Below are 17,276 nucleotides of genomic sequence, written 5' to 3'. Positions count from 1 at the left end.
GCGAGGGCCGCACAGTTAGGAAGCAGGGATGAGATGGAAGGGTTTCCTCGTGCCAGTAACGAGGACAAGAATGTGCATGAGGGCTCGCCCTGGACCCGGAGCTGCGCTCCGTCTCATTTAGCCAGCCCCGAGTCTCTGACGAGGGCGCTTTTGCAACCCCATTTTACAGATGAGAAAACGGCACTCAATTCTCCCAAGGTTATACCGCCAGCGTTCAAACTAGCCTGCTTTTCGATTCCTGAGGAAAAGTAGTTGCTCTGCGGCCCCCCTTCTCCCCCTGTAGCTCGGAAGCCTTTTGGCAAAGCCCGAGACCCCGCCCTGTGTCCCCCCACACCCTGTACTGCGCTGTGGTCCTTCAAGCCGGTGACTTCGCAGGGGGGGCTTCGTGCAGGCCGCCGGAGCTCGAAATCCCAGTTGCGCACGTCTGAGTTGAGGAGCGAACGCCGCTTCTCGCCATTGCCACGATCCCGCACGGGACGCAGCCAGAGAGGAGCTCGTTCCCAGGGACGCGACCTCCCCTCATGTTTTGCTCAGCGAGGCCGCGGTCCACAGAATGACTCCCGATACCTTATTGGGAGAACGTAAAGTGTAGGGTCTGTGTAAATTGAAAGAGGAATCCGTTCAGGCCAACTGCCCTGTTGCTTTTCTGCTTAGTTGAGACAGGCTCCTGGCAGCGAGAGTTGGCAGAGGCCCTCCTTTTCTGGGGCGCTCCGTCGGAATGAGATCCCGCGTCCCGGCTCACCACAGCCGGCTGTCGGAACGCCTCGATCTCGGGAAGGATTTCAGTGTTTTGTGGTTGGCTACCCTGGAGTCGTGTTTTCTCAGTGGCACCTTTCTGCAAACGCTCTGGGGATCGCGACTCCTTTTCAGAAATTCCGCTTAAATCTCTGAAGAGGCTTTTCAGGAGAAAAGTAAAGTTAATACCTTTTTGTATTTCGTTAGGGTTAAGGTCAGTACGAGAGGAGCCTTAGTCATCACTATTGTGCATTCAAATTTGCAATATTAGATGCTTCATGGTTATGCCTAAATTTTGTGCTTTTCTTTCAGGTTGGTTTGTTGGACCTTGAACTCAACCAGCTGACCAAAGCGCTGTTTGTGGCTTTAGTTGCCCTGTCGGTTGTTATGGTAACCTTACAAGGATTTGTTGGCCCGTGGTACCGCAGCCTGTTTCGGTTCCTCCTCCTCTTTTCCTACATCATTCCCATAAGGTAGGTTTGAGAACTAAGATAAAACAAACGTCTAGTCTCGCTGAGTATGATTTTATTGAAAGTTACCTTTCTCGGTATGAAAGAAGTTTGTCCACACAAAGCTGAACAGGAGCCAAGACTCCGATGTATCTTGAGAAGAGATTCCGTAGAAGATGCTACTTGGAGGGGCAGAGTTGTTATTCATTCTTTGATTAGTCTAGAAATCTGACCCTTTTCCATACACAAATGTGTTGATAATATAACATTGAAGAATCGGGAGATGTTTCTCGGACTGGTTTTGTTTACTGCCAGCGGACTTACTTCCAGTGCCCTTGGATTGGATTTGTGTGCCTCACTGACTTTATGTTTCAGAAACCACCTGATGTATCTGTCAAGTGAGACAAAGTATTGAGTAAGACAGTCTTTTAATGCGAACAGTGTTTCAAAACGGTAACCCTTGTAAGTAAGCTTGGGATATAAATAGTTATTGTGAGGTGTCTGTTTAGTTTCAAGACTAATCTTTACCGTATAAATGTGTATTTCCCCAAAGTACATTTTAAAATGTATTTTAAAAATGCATAGTACACATGAACGAACATTTTTATGTGAGTGAGCAATTAAAACCTGGTAAATCGTGCATGAAGCATGAAGCTAGAGCAACCATTTTCTGTAACAGAACAGAAGAAAACAGTATAGAGGGCGCGGGGAGGTAAGCATTTGGAAGAGGAAGGCGCACATGTCTTTATAGACCAGCTTTCTCCAAAAGGCTGTCCAAGGGTGATGCCTCTGTCACTTAAGTCCCGAGAGTGGGGCCGTCGCGTGCTCTGGGCTGTTTCTGCCGGGGCCGGAATTCCGGCTGCCATGGACCCTCACCCCTGGCGCCTCGGCATCGTAGCTGACGGGGCCCGTCCGCCTTCCCGGCCCCGCCCGCCCCCCTCCACCACACGCCAGCGCGGCCGCTCTGCGAACCCTCCGACGGGTTCCTCGTGTGCCCGCAGGCCGCCTGGGGTTCCGTCCTCCTGCTGCGGTAACGCTTGCGTCTCCACCGGTCGCGGAGCCCCGTCCTGCCCGGTTTCTGATTCTGCCTGCTCACCGTGCTCCGTGGGGCGAGGGGCCTCGCTTGGCCCCGTGCCTGGCACAGCGCATGGCGTGTGCTGGGGCCTCGCACGCTTACGGAGCCACCCGGCACAGAGCCCGTCCCGCTCTCAGAGCGGCAGGCGTGCGCAGGGCCTGTCCGGCTGTCACGCGTCGTCGTCACCACGTAGACACACGTACCGAGTGCCCACAGTGGGCTCCGGTGACAGAGAGGTCACGTGTGTCCCCAGAGCCTCCCGGGGAAGTGGTACTTGTAAGAGTCCTACAGAAGCGACCTGCTCAGGTGCGGTGGTCCTGGCTCGGTCCGGGCTGTCCATCCCGCATACCCAGTGCCCGCCCCGCCAGCCGCCGCGCTGCACCGTGCACGTCGCCCGGTGTCACATGAGGCCTGGGGGGGTTCGCGGGACCCGGCAGCGAGCACTCGGCTCAGCGGCCGTGTGGTTGCTTGTGCGCCGCCCCGCCAGTGCCCGTGCCACGCTCGGCACGCAGGGTGCCCTCCGAGCGAGTCCGCGGGGAGAACGGGTCCGAGGGAAGGCCTCCGCTGCCAGTGGTTCTCGTCTAGTCCCGTCTGCGCCGCTACTCGTGACGCAGAGCGCTCTGCCCGACACGGTGACCGGGGCCCTGCTTTGCTCAGGGGAGCGCTGAAGCCCTTCCCCTTTCTCCGGACCCCCGTCGGCGGGGCACCCGTTTCTGTGGGTTTGGTCTGCGGACTTAGCCCGACTGGGGTGCCCCCGGGGTCAAGGACCTTGATGTCATCTCTGCGTTGGACTAGCATCACGGCTCTCCGTGTGGACTTCCCGCCTCTCATCCGGGGCTTGCAAGGAAGGGTTCCTGGCGCGCAGGGCATGTGAGTGAGCCTGCAAGTCCCCGTGGGAAGCAAGGCCCCGCGTGCCGAGCACATCACACAGCCCACTGGGCACCGGGAGCACTCAGCGCTGGAGGGTCCGAGCTCGGGGGCCCCACTCCCCAGCGGGAGCCCCCAGCCCTGTGCGAACCCCGTGGCTGGAAGGAGCCCCGCCGTCTGGTGTGAACCCCGCTGCCCGGCAGGACCCCCCCGCCCCGCCCCCCGCTCAGGCTGGGTGCGCCGTGACTGGCCCGCACGTGTCAGCCGCCTGGCGCGGTCCCCTGCCTCCCTCCTTCGGCTGCCTCCTCCTCCCCTCTCCACTGAGCAAACGCGTCTTTTCTCAGCAGTTCCCGTGTTTTTCATTTTGTGCGTTTATTTGCTTTCGCTAATCATCATTTCTCTGTGTTGCTTCTGTCGGTTCTAAGATGTGAGTATGACGTACGTGGAGATTGCTTCTGCCGTGCGGCACCCGGCCTGCTGGGGACCCTGTGCTCTGTTCTGGGACGCTTCTCTATGGGAGTGCTGTGATCCCGTCAGCAGTGTGCGTGTTTTTATCATAGCAAAATATTTTTTTCTGTCTTCAGTATAATTACACTACAAAGAAACTTGACATTTTAACTTTTACCAAAGTAGCAGGAAAAATGAATTATAGTTACGAAATAGAATATATTGTGAGCATTTTTAAAGTATTTGTTTATAACACTTTTATGCACTTTTATTTGTACGTCCAGGACACTGATTTAGGGAATTCGTGTTTACATTTGATTCAACCAAGTTTATTTTCCTTTTGCAAAGTTCCCATAAAATAGGGATAATAATATATTTTAGTATTTACTAAGTATGTTTTTCAATTTAATAAGGGATACATCAAAAATTTTTTTTTATGTTGAAAAGTGCAGTTTTCGAAAGTCAAGTGCTTTTTCCTCTGTTGACCTAACATGTTTCTAAAAAGTTTTTTATTTATTTCTTTTTTATTTCTTTTATTTTAATTTTTATTTATCGAGTGCATGCACATGAGTGGAGGAGGGGCAGAGAGAGAGGGGGGGAGGGGGGGGCAGAGAGAGAGAGAGAGAGGGAGGGAGGGAATCCCAAGCAGGCTCCATGTTGTCAGCACAGAGCCCAAGGCAGGGCTCCAACTCACGAACCAGGAGATCATGACCTGAGCCAAAATCAAGTTGGACGCTTAACCCACTGAGCCACCGAGACGGCCTGACCTAACACATTTTTGTAACAGAAGTGTAGCTGACACACAATGTTACATTAGTTTCAGGCGCACAGCATAGTGACTAGCCAAGTGTGTGCCTTAGAAAATGCTCCCCGCAAGAAGGCCGTTGCCGTTCGGAGTCCTTACGGCATCATCGGCTACGTTCCCTGTGCCGTGTTTGTTTTATAACTGGAGGTTTGTTCCTGCCAATGCCCTTCATCTCTGTCACTCTTCCGCACCCCCTTCCCTGCGGCCACCAGCCGTTCTCTGTCTCTGTGGGTCTGTTTCTGGTTTGTTTTCTTCAGATGCTTTTTACACATTTCACAAAGTTAGGCTGTCTCACAGAGATTGTTCTTTACGGGACAAAATAGTTTTGAATCACCTGATAGCACTTACTTAGTCTTTCAAGGACAGTGTTGTGGGATTTAACTCCCGGAACTGAAACGGATGTATGTTCCCTGATTGTGCTGCTCGGAGCTTGCTCCAGCTGTTCCGGAAGTCAGGCACGTGTGTGGCCGCCCGTCAGGCATGTGCAGGAGCTGGTTTGTTCAGCCAGTCTTCGGTCCGCACGCTTCAGAGTGCCGTGTCCCCTTCTAGCTGGTGGTCCGGAAGACCGTGCAATCGGGGCTGAGTCGCGGGAGGCACGCTTGGGCAGCAGAGGTAAAGCCGCACCTGACAGTGAGAATGTTCCCGCGGCGGAACACGTAGGAACCATCTGTCCGAAGTCCTGCGCTTGGCGGGGTGTGCCTGGCTTGGGAGGCAGACTTTTCCTCTCACTTCCCGTGGCCCGTGGATGCCCCCGCTCCCGTTCTGCCCGCGGCTGCCTGGGGGAGCGAGCGCCCAGTGCCCTGCTCAGACCCCTGCTCGCTGCACACAGTGAGAACGCAGTTTCAAAACGTCAGCTGGCACAGGTACAAAGTTGGCTTCAGAACTTAGAAATTAACTTGCTTAACATCTCAGTGGGGCCTCCTTTTTCCATTTAGCATGCTTGGGGGATGCCTGGGCAAAAGGGTGTTTCCAACCTAGGAAAGCACTCAGTGGTTGGGGAAATTTTCAGCGTGTCCAGATTGCAAAAGAGGCTAATGTGAGAAAATTCAAGGTTTGGAAAGCAGATACCGGAAAGAAGGCCCAGGATGTGGCTGTACAGCTTTTTGCCGAAGAGGTTACGTATGTGACTCATGGACCCACTCAGCCATCTCAGCAAGAGCCTGGAGTGGACGGGGTGATCCAGGAAAGGTCTGTGCGGGAGCCTCTTGTCTAGTGGCGTGGTCCCCCCGTGACACACACAGGAGACCCACAGAGGTTTCGAGAATCTTTCATCAGCGGAAATGCCGTCAGCTTGCACTGGAAGGAACAGACATGGAATGAAATGAGAGCAGCCTGTTGACTCCCGAAATCCTACGGGCAGGAGATGGGCTGGTGGAGACGCCGGCCACAAGCATGTGCTGCCCTTCAGGAAAAAGGAAGAGTCACGAGGCCACAGGCCTGGGCCGTGTGGAGTCCTGGCACCGCGGGCCAGAGGGTAGGACGTCCAGTCTCAGAAGATCATTCCCCGTCCTTGTAACAGGACAGAGTCGGGGCCTGCGTGGTTGTGCCTGTGTTCCGGGCATTCTCGCCAGTTCTGGTTTGCTGATAATCTTTTTCGGTCCGTAGCTGGAAGTTCTACTCACCTGGCAGTGAAATCATCGGGGGAAGAAAACCTGTAAGTTTTACGTAGCCAAATTGAGAAATCTTTTTTGTCGTTGGTTATTACCCTGGGCGGGTTGTTCAGGAAGCGCTTCTGTACGTTGGACGATGGCGCTGTCCTCCAGTGCTAACTTCTGAAAGGTTAACAGGGTTGGCCATGACCACGGGAAGCGGCAGGTTCTCTGAGTGCCAAATAGGGTTTTCACGTACAATTGTTTTCCATCCCAGTGGGCTCAGTGCCCCTTGTGGAAGAGACTGTCCCCCAGTGAGCCAGGGCACCTCTGTCCTACACCGGGTGCTCAGACAGGCATGGCCGGTTTGGGGTCTTCTGTTCCCTTGGTGGGCATGTCTATTCCTGACCACCTAACAAACTGTCTAAATACTGGCTTTGTAATAAGCCAGTATTTCAGAGACCAGGGCCTTCCTTGTGTCCTTTCAGAGTGCCTTTGCCCACATTGGCCGTTTGCGTTCAGTGTTAAATTTTCCAGACCATAAATCTGGCCTATCTGTTTTGTAGGTCTTCTCCAGTACGTTGAAGTCTAAAGAATGTCTTCACAGAAATCCTGCATAACTTTTGTTAGAGCTGTTCTTAGATACTTGATATTTTTTGCTGTTGTAAATGCTGTGGTTTTTGAAAGTACTGTTTCTTAACGTATTTGTAACTGGTTTGGAGAAATAAAATTGACTTTTATAAAATGATTGAACCCATCAATTTTGGTAAAACTTTATTGGTTTTAATTATTAATCTGGAGTCTCTTGAATTTTCTCTGTAGGTAAGTGTATTGGCAGCAAATAATGAGAGCTTTGTTTCTTTGGATCCCTTGCACATTTGCTTCTTTTCCCTGTCACTGTGTCCGATTCCTGGTATCTCGTTACGCGGGAGTGCTGAGAACAGACATTGTTTTTGTCTCTGATGTGAAGGGCGGAACGTTCAAATTTCATCATTATTAAGCATACTATGTTTTTATAGAGGCCCATTTTGTACTAAGAAAGTTTTTCCTATTCCTATTATGCTAAAAATTGTTATAAAATTATGAATATATAGGCGCTTGGGTGACTCAGTTGGTTGAGCATTCACCTTTGGCCTAGGTCATGATCTCATGGTTTGTGAGTTCAAGCCCTGCGTCGGGCTCTGTGCTGTCAGTTCAGAGCCTGGAGCCTGCTTCGGATTCTGTGTCTCCCTCTCTCTGCCCCTCCCCTGCTCACACGCATGCTCTCTCTCTGAAAAATAATAATCATTAAAAAAAATTTTTTTAAATAAAATTGTGGGGGCACTTGGGTGGCTCAGGCGGTTAAGCGTCCGACTTAGCCCAGGTCATGATCTCACAGTCCGTGAGTTCGAGCCCCGCATCGGGCTCTGTGCTGACCGCTCAGAGCCTGGAGCCTGTTTCGGATTCTGTGACTCCTTCTCTGTCTGCCCCTCCGCCTCTCATGCTGTGTCTCTCTGTCTCTCTCTCAAAAATAAATAACCATTAAAAAGAAAAACATTTTAAAATAAGATTGTGAATATCATTTTTTGTAAGACTGCTACTAAATCTGTTGAGGTGATTTTTTTATTTTTAAGTTTTTCTGTAATATTTTAATATGAAAAATTATACTGATTGACTTTCTAATATGATACCTACCTTATGTTCTTACGGTAAAAGATGCATCTTAATCGTGGTATAATATTCTTTTGTGTGTTACCAGATTCCATTGTTTGTATTTTTGTGAAGTTTTTGCGTTGATTCCCATGAGTGACGATGCTGTTACTGGTTTTCTCGTATCATTTTTCTGGTGTTCGGTGTCCAGGCTGTGCCGGTCTCACAAAATACATGGCCAAGTTTTCTTTCCTCTTCTTGTCTCTAAAACATTTTCTCTAAAATGATACTTATTTATTCCTTGGGCATTTACACATCAGGGAGGCCTGAACTTTTTACTGCAAAAAAGATGTTTGACAGACTTGATTTCTTTAATAGTTTTAAATATATTTATTGAATAGTTACAGTCTAAGTAATTAACTTTAAAGTTAAAATTGATTTCAAGTTTTTAATTTCTTCTTCAGTTTTGCAGTTATGGTTTTCAGGAAATGTGTCACCTGTACCTGTATTCAAATTTATTCCTAAAACTTGTCCATAATATTTTCCTGTTATTTCAAATGGATGGGATCTGTGGTATTTATTCTTCATTTGTGATACTTGTTTCTCTTTTCTGTTTTTCTTGATTGGTCTTTCAGTGGGTGTATCAGCTTTAGGAGTCTTTTGGACGAGGCTTCTCTAGGCTTGATTCTCTGTGACGTATAGTATTTCTCTAACTTATTAATGTTACCTTCTTTCCTTCTGCCTTCTGTGGTTTGTATTATTCTTGCTTCTTGATATAGATGCTTAATTTACTAGTTTCCAGCTCCCCCTCCCCCCTTTTTGAATGTATGTCATCGAGGCTATAAATGTTCACAGAGATACTGCTTTGGCTGATTCCCATACGTTTTCATACATAATATTTTTGTTATTTTCAGGTACAGAATATTTTTTAATTTCCACTGATTTCTTCTTTGACCCATGGTTATTACAAAGTCATTTCTTAATTTACCAGCATGTTTGAGTTTTCTAATTATTTGCTGCATCTGTATTTAGTTTGTGTTGTCGTTAGAGAATGTATCTTCTGTTATCTCAGATGTGTGACATTTGCAGAGTTGAGGTGCAGGGCCAAGTGTCTCGTTGATTTCCATGAACACCTGCCTGCCCTCGCAGAGAACCTGGATTCTGGATTGCTGGCACAGTGTGTAAGCGCATCTGTGAGGCTTGTTGTCAGTGTCTCCACACCCCTACTGGCTTTTCTCTGCCTTCTCTAACACTTGCTAAGAGTTGTGTGGAGCTCTTCCATTAGTCTTGGGAATCCGTTTTCCCTGGAATTCTCTTGCGGCCATCATATACTTTGTGGCTTTGGTGTCAGATATATACAAATATAAGTTGTTACATATTTCTGCTGAATTACGTATTTTCTCATTATAACGTGACTTTCTTGATCTCTGCTCAAGCTTCCTGTGTTAAATTCTAGTTTGTCTTACGTTAACAGCACCGTGCCTGCTAGTCAAGTGCGCTCGGCTTGGCTGGCTCCGTTGAGCACTTCCCTTCTCTGTGTGTATGTGTGTCTCTTGGGTTTGAATTTTTATCTTCTCTGACAAGTTTTGACGGTTGGGTGCCCACACGGTTATTGTAATTCTGTTACAGTTCTGATTTAAATTTGTCATCTTATCTTGGTTTTTTAGTGTGCCTTACCTGTCGTAGGCTTTCCTCCTTGCTTACCATTTTCCTTGTAATTTTTATAATTGCACTTCTCCGCTAACGAGTTGGGAAGGTTTAAGCTATTTTTGTTCTTCTAGTCATTACCCTGTAAACAGAGACTGTTTTTCTTAATCTGTCAAAGTCCAAAGGCAGCTGTTTCCTTTACCTGTCACCTTAGCCCACGTTTCCCTCCCCTCACCCCTTTGACCTTGTGCCGTTTTCGCCATTTATTTTAATTTCGTTCATTCTTAGGCCTCAAGGATACTGTTGTTTTGTACATTCCCCGTATATTTTGGTGTACATCCGTGTTCATTTCTTACCCTGAGGCCTCCCATGGAGAATAATTTTCCTTGTGTCAAAAATTTATTCTTTTGTCCAGTATGGCTTTGTTGGGAATGTGCCAGGTTTCTGCTTGGCTTTCCTTGGAGACCGTTTCTCCTGCGTTCCCCGCTGCCTTCTGGCTGCGGCTGGCGGGGTCCCCGGGGCCCGTGCTCCTCGGTGCCCTCTGCCTGCCGCCGCTCTCACACCTGCTCCCTCCTGCTCTGCGCTCCGCCACCCTGTGTCCAGACTGAAGCTTCTCTTCGTAGAATGCTTAGGATTCGGTGCATTTCTCGAGTGTGTGGATGGGCCCTTTCCTTTATGCCAGAAAACTCTGGGTTTGGTCCTGCTGCGTCCTCTCCTTTTGGGGACGTGAGTGCGAGCTGTGTCACATGTCCTCCCCATGCTCTTCGTTGGTCCTCTCGTTTTCTTCTTTTCCACCTTCTGTCTCCATTCCCCGTTCTGCCTCGTTCCAGCGACCCGTCTTCCAAGTCGCGATCTCAGCCTTGGCCGAGGCTGGTCCGCCGTCAGACCGTTCGAGTTCCGAATTTCGGTTATTGACACCTTTTAGTTCTGAAACTTCTGTTTGGTGTCTTTATCACACTGCTTACTCGTTTTTATATTTGTGTATTCCACGCAGGTGATCACTCTAGTTTGGTTCCCGGGTCCTGTTTCGCAGTCTGCGTCAGTCACGGGCTGCTTGCTGTTCCTGTCGGTCTTTCTCTCTCACTTTTTCCTTCTGGCTCTTGCACGTGGTTTCACTGAGTGCCGTGTGGCGTTTGTTGTCGCGTGCTTCGGTTTCAGTTTATCTCTGGGGTGTTTTGTGGCTTTTTTTGGTGATTGTATTTGAGAAGCTAATTATAGGAGTGATTTGAGATAAAAAATGGAAGCTGTCTTCTTGAAGCATATACCCTGCCTCTGCTGATACATGGAGGCGCCTCCTGTCACGGAACATCTTCCTCCGAACGTGAGATTCACTTCACAGTCCCTGAGTTGTGGGAGCCTGGCTCCTTCTCCACGTGTGGGCACACGGCTCTCCAGTCCCCTCTTAGTGTGGGGTGTAGCCCCTCTTGGCCTCTTATCCTGGAAAGAGGGGCCTCTTGTGGGACCTCCACCTGCCTTGGTCCTGGCCTTTGTGTCTGCTCCCCGCACCGGAAGGCTGCTGACAAGAAAGCTCAGACCATCGGGGGCTGGCGGTCTCAGGGCAGAGGGGGTCCCGTGGTCACTTCACCTGTGTGGTACCTGGTCAGGGCCCAGCCCAGAAGCCCCTTACTGTCTAGTCTGCTCTTTCTCTTTCTTTCCAGAAACTTAAAAAATATTTTACATGGTATTTCTTACTGTTTTCAGTGGGAACATTGGTTCAAGTAGGACAGCCGGCCATTACCCAAGATCACAGAACTTCCTTGCAGTTTTTATGTAAAGAAAGTTAGGGGCGCCTGGGTGGCTCAGTCGATTGAGCATCTGACTTTGGCTCGGGTCGCGATTCGCACGGTTCATGGGTTTGAGCCCTGCGTCGGGCTCTTGTGCTGACGGCTCAGAGCCTGGAGCCTGCTTTGGATTCTGTGTCTCCCTCTCTCTCTGCCCCTCCCCTGCTAGCGCTTACTCACTCACCTGCTCTCTCTCTCAAAAAATATAAAGTAAAACATTAAAGAAAAAAAAGACAAATTTGAAAATTTCTGATTAACTTCCATGGCAGTACTTTCCAAGGGTAAAACTTTCAGGTCCTAAGTGTGATCAACTTTATTCCTGAGAATGTAGCAAACTTTCTTTTAAACACAAAGTACAGCTCTATCATAGTGAACCTGGGAAATGCAAGCTGTTAAGACAGTGTCACCCGGATAAACCCTGGTATGTCCATTCAGTGAAGACTGTCCGTCAATAAAAAGGAACAAAGTATTGATACAGACAACCCCTGGGGCATTTATAGGACATTTTTGAAGTTACAAAATTATGATGGACAATTCAGCGGTTGCCAGGGGGCAAGTCGGGGGCAGGTGGGGGTTTAGCTGAGGAGCGTGCGAGCTGCATGGAACCGTTTGACCCCGATGGTGGATGGGGTGTGACATGAGTCTGTCCTCGGGACACAGAAAGCAGAGAGCACGTGTAAAAACTGACAAAGCCCGAGTGAAGTCTTCATCTGAGTTATTCGTATTGTAACCCCAACTCTGCCTGGGGGGGTGTGCTATGGCGGTGTGACGTGTCACTGGGGAAGCACCCGGGAACCCTCCTGGTTTGCTACTTCTTGTGAGTCTTAAAAACGACGTCAAAGTTAGAATTATGAAAAAGCAAAGCACTGTCCCCACCTTTGGTCCATGAGAGTTAGTGTATTCTGGGAGGTGGAGGTCTCAGGCTCTGGAATGGGGGCGATGAGCTTGCATTCGTGCCCTGAGGCTCCCGCTGCTGTGGCCTCCGGAGGGTTCTTAACCTGTCACCTTTTCCCGTCTGCTTCCTCATGGGGTAAAGTTTTATTTAAAATAATGCCTCAGTAGCGTGAATTCACTCTTCGTGCCTTTGTCCTTCTGAGTCTTGCCCCATTCTTCGTGTATCCGTTTCTGTTGGCTTTTAACATCATAATAGGTAGCTCTTTATATTGGCCAATATAGTTATCTCATTTGTCTTTTTTTTTTTTTAATTTTTAAAAGTTATTTATTTATTTATTTATTTATTTATTTATTTATTTAGAGAGAGAGGGAGAGAGAGAGAGCATGCACGTGCACATGAGCAGGAGAGGGAGAGAGAGACAGAGAGACAGAGAAAGTCCCGGGCAGGCTCTGCATTGTCAGCGTGGAGCCCGATGCGGGGCTCAAACTCACGAACCACAAGATAATGGCCTGTGCCAAAATCAAGAGTCATTCACTTAACCGAGTGAGCCACCCAGGCACCCTTCTCATTTGCCTTTTAATTGTGGCACTTTTTCATGATAGATCAGTACGTGCAATTTTTAAGTTAAGTATAAATCTAAGGGAGCGTTGGTTAATTTATCAAACGGGTGCAGGGAAGGTCAGCCACGCAGCCCGTTCATTGGGTGTGGCTCGAACGGGAAGCCCAGCGCCCTTTGGGACTCTTCTCCCCGTCTGTCGACTCTGCTTTCTTCTGGTTAAGTGTCATTCTCTGCCAGACCTTCCTCACCTGGTTACACAGACGGTGTTAGAGGCCTCAAGCCCGTGTTCTGCTCGCTAAATTACACAAGGAAAAAGCAAATAACTATTTCAGCCAGTTCCGGAGTGCATCTCCCCTGAACCCACCACTGCTTGTCTTGTATGTAGCGTGAGTCCGTAAGGCCCGGCGCCCTTGCCTGCCCTTGGAGGCCGGGCTGGGTCTCTTGTGCCACAGCCTTGCTTGTCCGCTGTGCGTGCAAGGCCCCCGTGGTGCGGGTGCTGCGGGACCCCTCCTCCTCTCCTCCGGCCTGGCTTCGCTGTGGTCACTGTCCCCTTTGTGTAGAGAGCTGAGCTGAGCTTTTCCAGCCCCAAGCCTTCCACCTTTTCATCTGGTCCCTTTCTCCTGGTTAGCTTGCTTACTGACTTTTTTGTTTTTTTTAATTTTTTTTTTCAACGTTTATTTATTTTTGGGACAGAGAGAGACAGAGCATGAACAGGGAAGGGGCAGAGAGAGAGGGAGACACAGAATCGGAAACAGGCTCCAGGCTCCGAGCCATCAGCCCAGAGCCCGACGCGGGGCTCGAACTCACGGACTGCGGGATCGTGACCTGGCTGAAGTCGGACGCTTAACCGACTGCGCCACCCAGGCGCCCCTTGCTTACTGACGTTTTGACACAAGCACTACCTGGCTTGGTTTGGGTGGCTTGTCACAGGTACCTTCGCTGCTCCTTCATTCTTAGGCTGTTGGAGACATTTTATTTGAAGGTGCATCAAATTGCATATACTTAGTACTTTTATTCATTTATGAACTAAAGGAAGTGTTAGTCCTTTAATAGGAAGGTTTATCCCTTTGACACGTTGACACAAAAGATTTGGCCTCACTCCTGCACAAATATATTTATACTGCTGCCATACAGGATGACGTCTGCGGGCGTGTGTGTGCGTGTGCGTGCATGTGCTCACACACACACACACACACACACACCCCTTAGCACTGGCTGCTGCATAGCACATGCGGTGTTTCATGTGGCTCCCCAGTAAAGGCTGAAACCATTCTGAATGTTGGGGAAGACCTGAATTGTTTTGGTGTCCTTCACCCCATATCTGATCCCGTGACCAGCATTTGCTTGTTGTGGATGCTCGGGAGGTTGGCTGACATCACTCTGAATGGAAGGCCCTCCTGAGTCTGCCCCCCTGTCCCTAGGTGTGGCTCGGAGCAGTGGTGTATTCTCAGAGACCCCCGTGGACCCCCGGGCCCTGGCGCGCCACCTGCTGCCCTGTGCACAGCTTTGCACTCTCCTGGTGGCTCCAGGATTTCTTTGGTTCAGTTCATCTGGAACACTGACACTCCCATTTATTTTTCCTAAAACACCACGTTATTTCAAATCTCCCACGCCCACTCGGAAACGTAATGTGATTCGGAATTTTGCTTTTACCAATTTAAGCTGCTTTCATGCCCTTCCAGATTTTCTGTTCTTAGGACCCAAGGCCACACTTCGTTTATCCTTGCGCACATGGCCGTGGGTGCAGTGCCGGCGGATTCTCAGGCCACTCGGGTGGATTTCCGCCTTTGTTCCACCTAAAGTCCTGCCCGTGCCCTCCGAGCCCGCGTCCTGCCTTCGCTGCTGGGGTAGGGCCTCCTGTACACCCCTGTCCGTTCCGTTTTGGCCCAGGGCCTGTCTTTCCTATCAGACCTTGTCTGGCTGTTGAGACCGGTGGTCGTCTGCTCCAGGGATGCAACTCACCTGTTTTTATGTGTTAGTGCAGTTCCCACAGCCATCTTGCACATACGTGGCATTTTACAGGTACTGTTACTGAGGCTTGGAGAACTCAAGTTGTCGTTTGTCCAAGATGATGGAAACTTGAAAATTAAGAATCAGTACAACTCACACGTCGCCTTAAACCTGTACAGTTTAGGGGCGCCTGGGTGGCGCAGTCGGTTAAGCGTCCGACTTCAGCCAGGTCACGATCTCACGGTCCGTGAGTTCGAGCCCCGCGTTGGGCTCTGGCCTGATGGCTCAGAGCCTGGAGCCTGTTTCCGATTCTGTGTCTCCCTCTCTCTCTGCCCCTCCCCCGTTCATGCTCTGTCTCTCTCTGTCTCAAAAATAAATAAAACGTTGAAAAAAAAAATTAAAAAAAAAAAAACCTGTACAGTTCAGGTACCCACGCGTCTTCCGGGCGGAACATGGAAAGCAGGTGCAGGAGAACTTGGGCCGTGCAGTGGGCAGGAGGTGATTACTGACATACGGGAAGCGAAAGGAAAAAGGAACCCAGGGTCACTCGCCAGCTCTGTTCTGCTGTTCACTCGTGTGGAGAAATGGCTTCCTCGTGGAGAAACCATAAACTTGCTCTGTGTTGTGGCGCCCGGAGAGGACGGTGTGTCGTATGCCTGCACTTAAAGGCTTTTGTGGAAAGGCAAAGGCTGGATGCTCGATCGGCAACAGATACAGTCGTCTGAAGCCTGGGAAGAGGTCCAGGTCCTGACGGAGGCCCGAGCGGCACCGTCACTGCATGGCATTGGGTGAATTCAGCCAGTGAGGCTTGAACATCCCCGGCCACCCTCAGTATGTCACAGAGTGTAAACATGTCACAAGATGAAGAACATTGGGGGAGATTCAGATAAAACCACATCTGTCCGTTTCCTTTCGGTGACAATTTACAGGAAAGGGGTTTGATGACTTTTGATTAAAACTTCTCATTAAAATGACTTTTCTGGGGCGCCTGGGTGGCTCCGTCGGTTGAGCAGCCGACTTCGGCTCAGGTCATGATCTCGCGGTCCGTGAGTTCGAGCCCCACGTCGGGCTCTGTGCTGACAGCTCAGAGCCTGGAGCCTGTTTCAGATTCTGTGTCTCCCTCTCTCTGACCCTCCCCCATTCATGCTCTGTCTCTCTCTGTCTCAAAAAGAAATAAACGTTAAAAAACATTTAAAAAAAAAATAAAATGACTTTTCTTTTGCTCAGATTAAGATCTAAGACTAAGCCTCGGTCAGGCAGGAGTGCACGTGAGCTGGTGCAGGTGGATTGTCCCCTGAGCAGCCGCAGGCGCCGGGCCCAGCGTGCCAGCTGAGATGCGCCAGGCAGGTGGGGCCTCAAGGGCATCGAATCATTGCGTATTTTAGGAAAATACACCTCACCTTTACCCGGGGCTCGGGTCGCCTCCTCAGACATTGTGTAGAGGAAGGGAGGCCACGGCCCCTGGGGGCGGGGGGGTTTGGTCAGGAAGGTGGGCTGGTGAGACGGCCATGCTTCCCAGTTAGCCTGTGCCCGGGCGCGACCCTTCCTGACGCCCTGGCCGGGCCCGTTCCTGCCACCTTGTGTCACACTGGCTCATGAAACAGCAGGTTCTTATGGCTCTGTGACGACAGCAGTTGTTTTGTTAAATCGTGGCCGTTCGTGATGTCGAGAGGACCCCGTGGAAGAACCCAGAAGGTGCCCCTTTGGTCTCCACTCAGCCCCAAGCCCAGCAGCACCCTGTGAACTCCAGGAAAGTACCCATTTGCCCTGTGGTAGTTGAGGCAGGCTGACGTTTTCCAAAATAATTTGACCCCGGTACACAAGAGAAGAAGGTCGTGCTCCCGCACCGCGTTGGCCTCTGGGCCTGCCGAGCCCACCGTGCTGAGCTCCACAGGGACCCACACCGCCCCCTGCACCCCCTGCACCCTGGTCATCAGTGGCCTGGCCCCCTGCCTGCCCCTGCCCACTCGCTGGCCCGCTGAGTCAAGTGAGAGCACTTGACTGTCCGGGTTCAGAGGGTCTGTCTGATCGCCGATACCCGGCTCACAGACAAGTCCACACAAGACCCCGCGTGTCCCTCCTCCAGCCCCCGTGCCCCTCAGCCTTTCCAGGCGGTGGCTCTTAGTGGCTGCCGCTGGGACCCTCGCCAGTGCTCCTCAAGCTCCTCGCCGGCCGCTCTGGGCGCTCACCCCGGCCCCACAGAGAGAGTGGTGTCTGCACCCCAGACCTTAACAGGAGGCCGCCCGTGAGGCCAAGAGGCTGCCGTGCTCTGCCCCCCGTGCCGTCCTGGGGTGTTTGTCCTCCCTGACCGGCTGGTCTCCCTGCCGTTATCGGCATTGTAAGTAGCCAAGAGGTCGTGAGGCCGGTTTCAGAGGTCTGTGTATTTGTCGATTACGACTTTTCCTTCTGACCGTGAGAGGTCTTAGGAGTTTTGAGATGGGAGCGTTATGGACAAATAACTCATTATGATCATTTTAATTTTCTTTAACTTGCCTACAGGCTGTCTTCGCTGACTCTGACTCCTTCACGTTGTTTTCAAAGTGTGCTTTTATTGTTACGAATTGCCAATTCGTATTGGCAGTTTGGGTCGCCGTGATTGAGGGTCAGCAGCCTCACCACATGGTGGAGGTGCATCGTGTCTGCTGTTTTCGTGACACAGTTACACCGGGCACAGATTTTTTTATGGGCTTTGACGCGTGTCTGATGATCTTAAGTCTCATCGTTACCAAGAGCAAAGCGAGGCCAGAACTGCTAGGTACAAAAGCATGAGCAGAGCGAGCGCTTCACTTAAGCCAGCAGGTGGACGAGCGCAGCCTGGGTCAAAGAGGCGCCATTTTTAAAATGTACT

General features: G+C 50.4%; 1 protein-coding gene across 8 annotated transcripts in view; it reads left to right on the top strand.

Moving 5' to 3' along the window:
• ATP9B (ATPase phospholipid transporting 9B (putative)) overlaps positions 1-17,276 on the top strand; it is a 259,429-nt gene that overhangs the window by 173,126 nt on the left and 69,027 nt on the right. For 7 of the 8 annotated variants that reach the window (XM_040478534.1, XM_040478532.1, XM_040478531.1 and 4 more), the window contains one exon: positions 1,048-1,208. The exons of the other annotated variant lie outside the window; for it this stretch is intronic. In XM_040478534.1, the coding sequence (XP_040334468.1) occupies positions 1,048-1,208 (161 nt within the window). The remainder of the gene's footprint in view (positions 1-1,047; positions 1,209-17,276) is intronic. 8 annotated transcript variants of the gene reach the window in all.

Source organism: Herpailurus yagouaroundi, unplaced genomic scaffold, assembly GCF_014898765.1.
Source record: "Herpailurus yagouaroundi ecotype Mexico unplaced genomic scaffold, PumYag 142, whole genome shotgun sequence".
Taxonomy (NCBI): Eukaryota; Metazoa; Chordata; class Mammalia; order Carnivora; family Felidae; genus Herpailurus; species Herpailurus yagouaroundi.
This window is presented reverse-complemented; position numbering and strand designations above follow the sequence as displayed.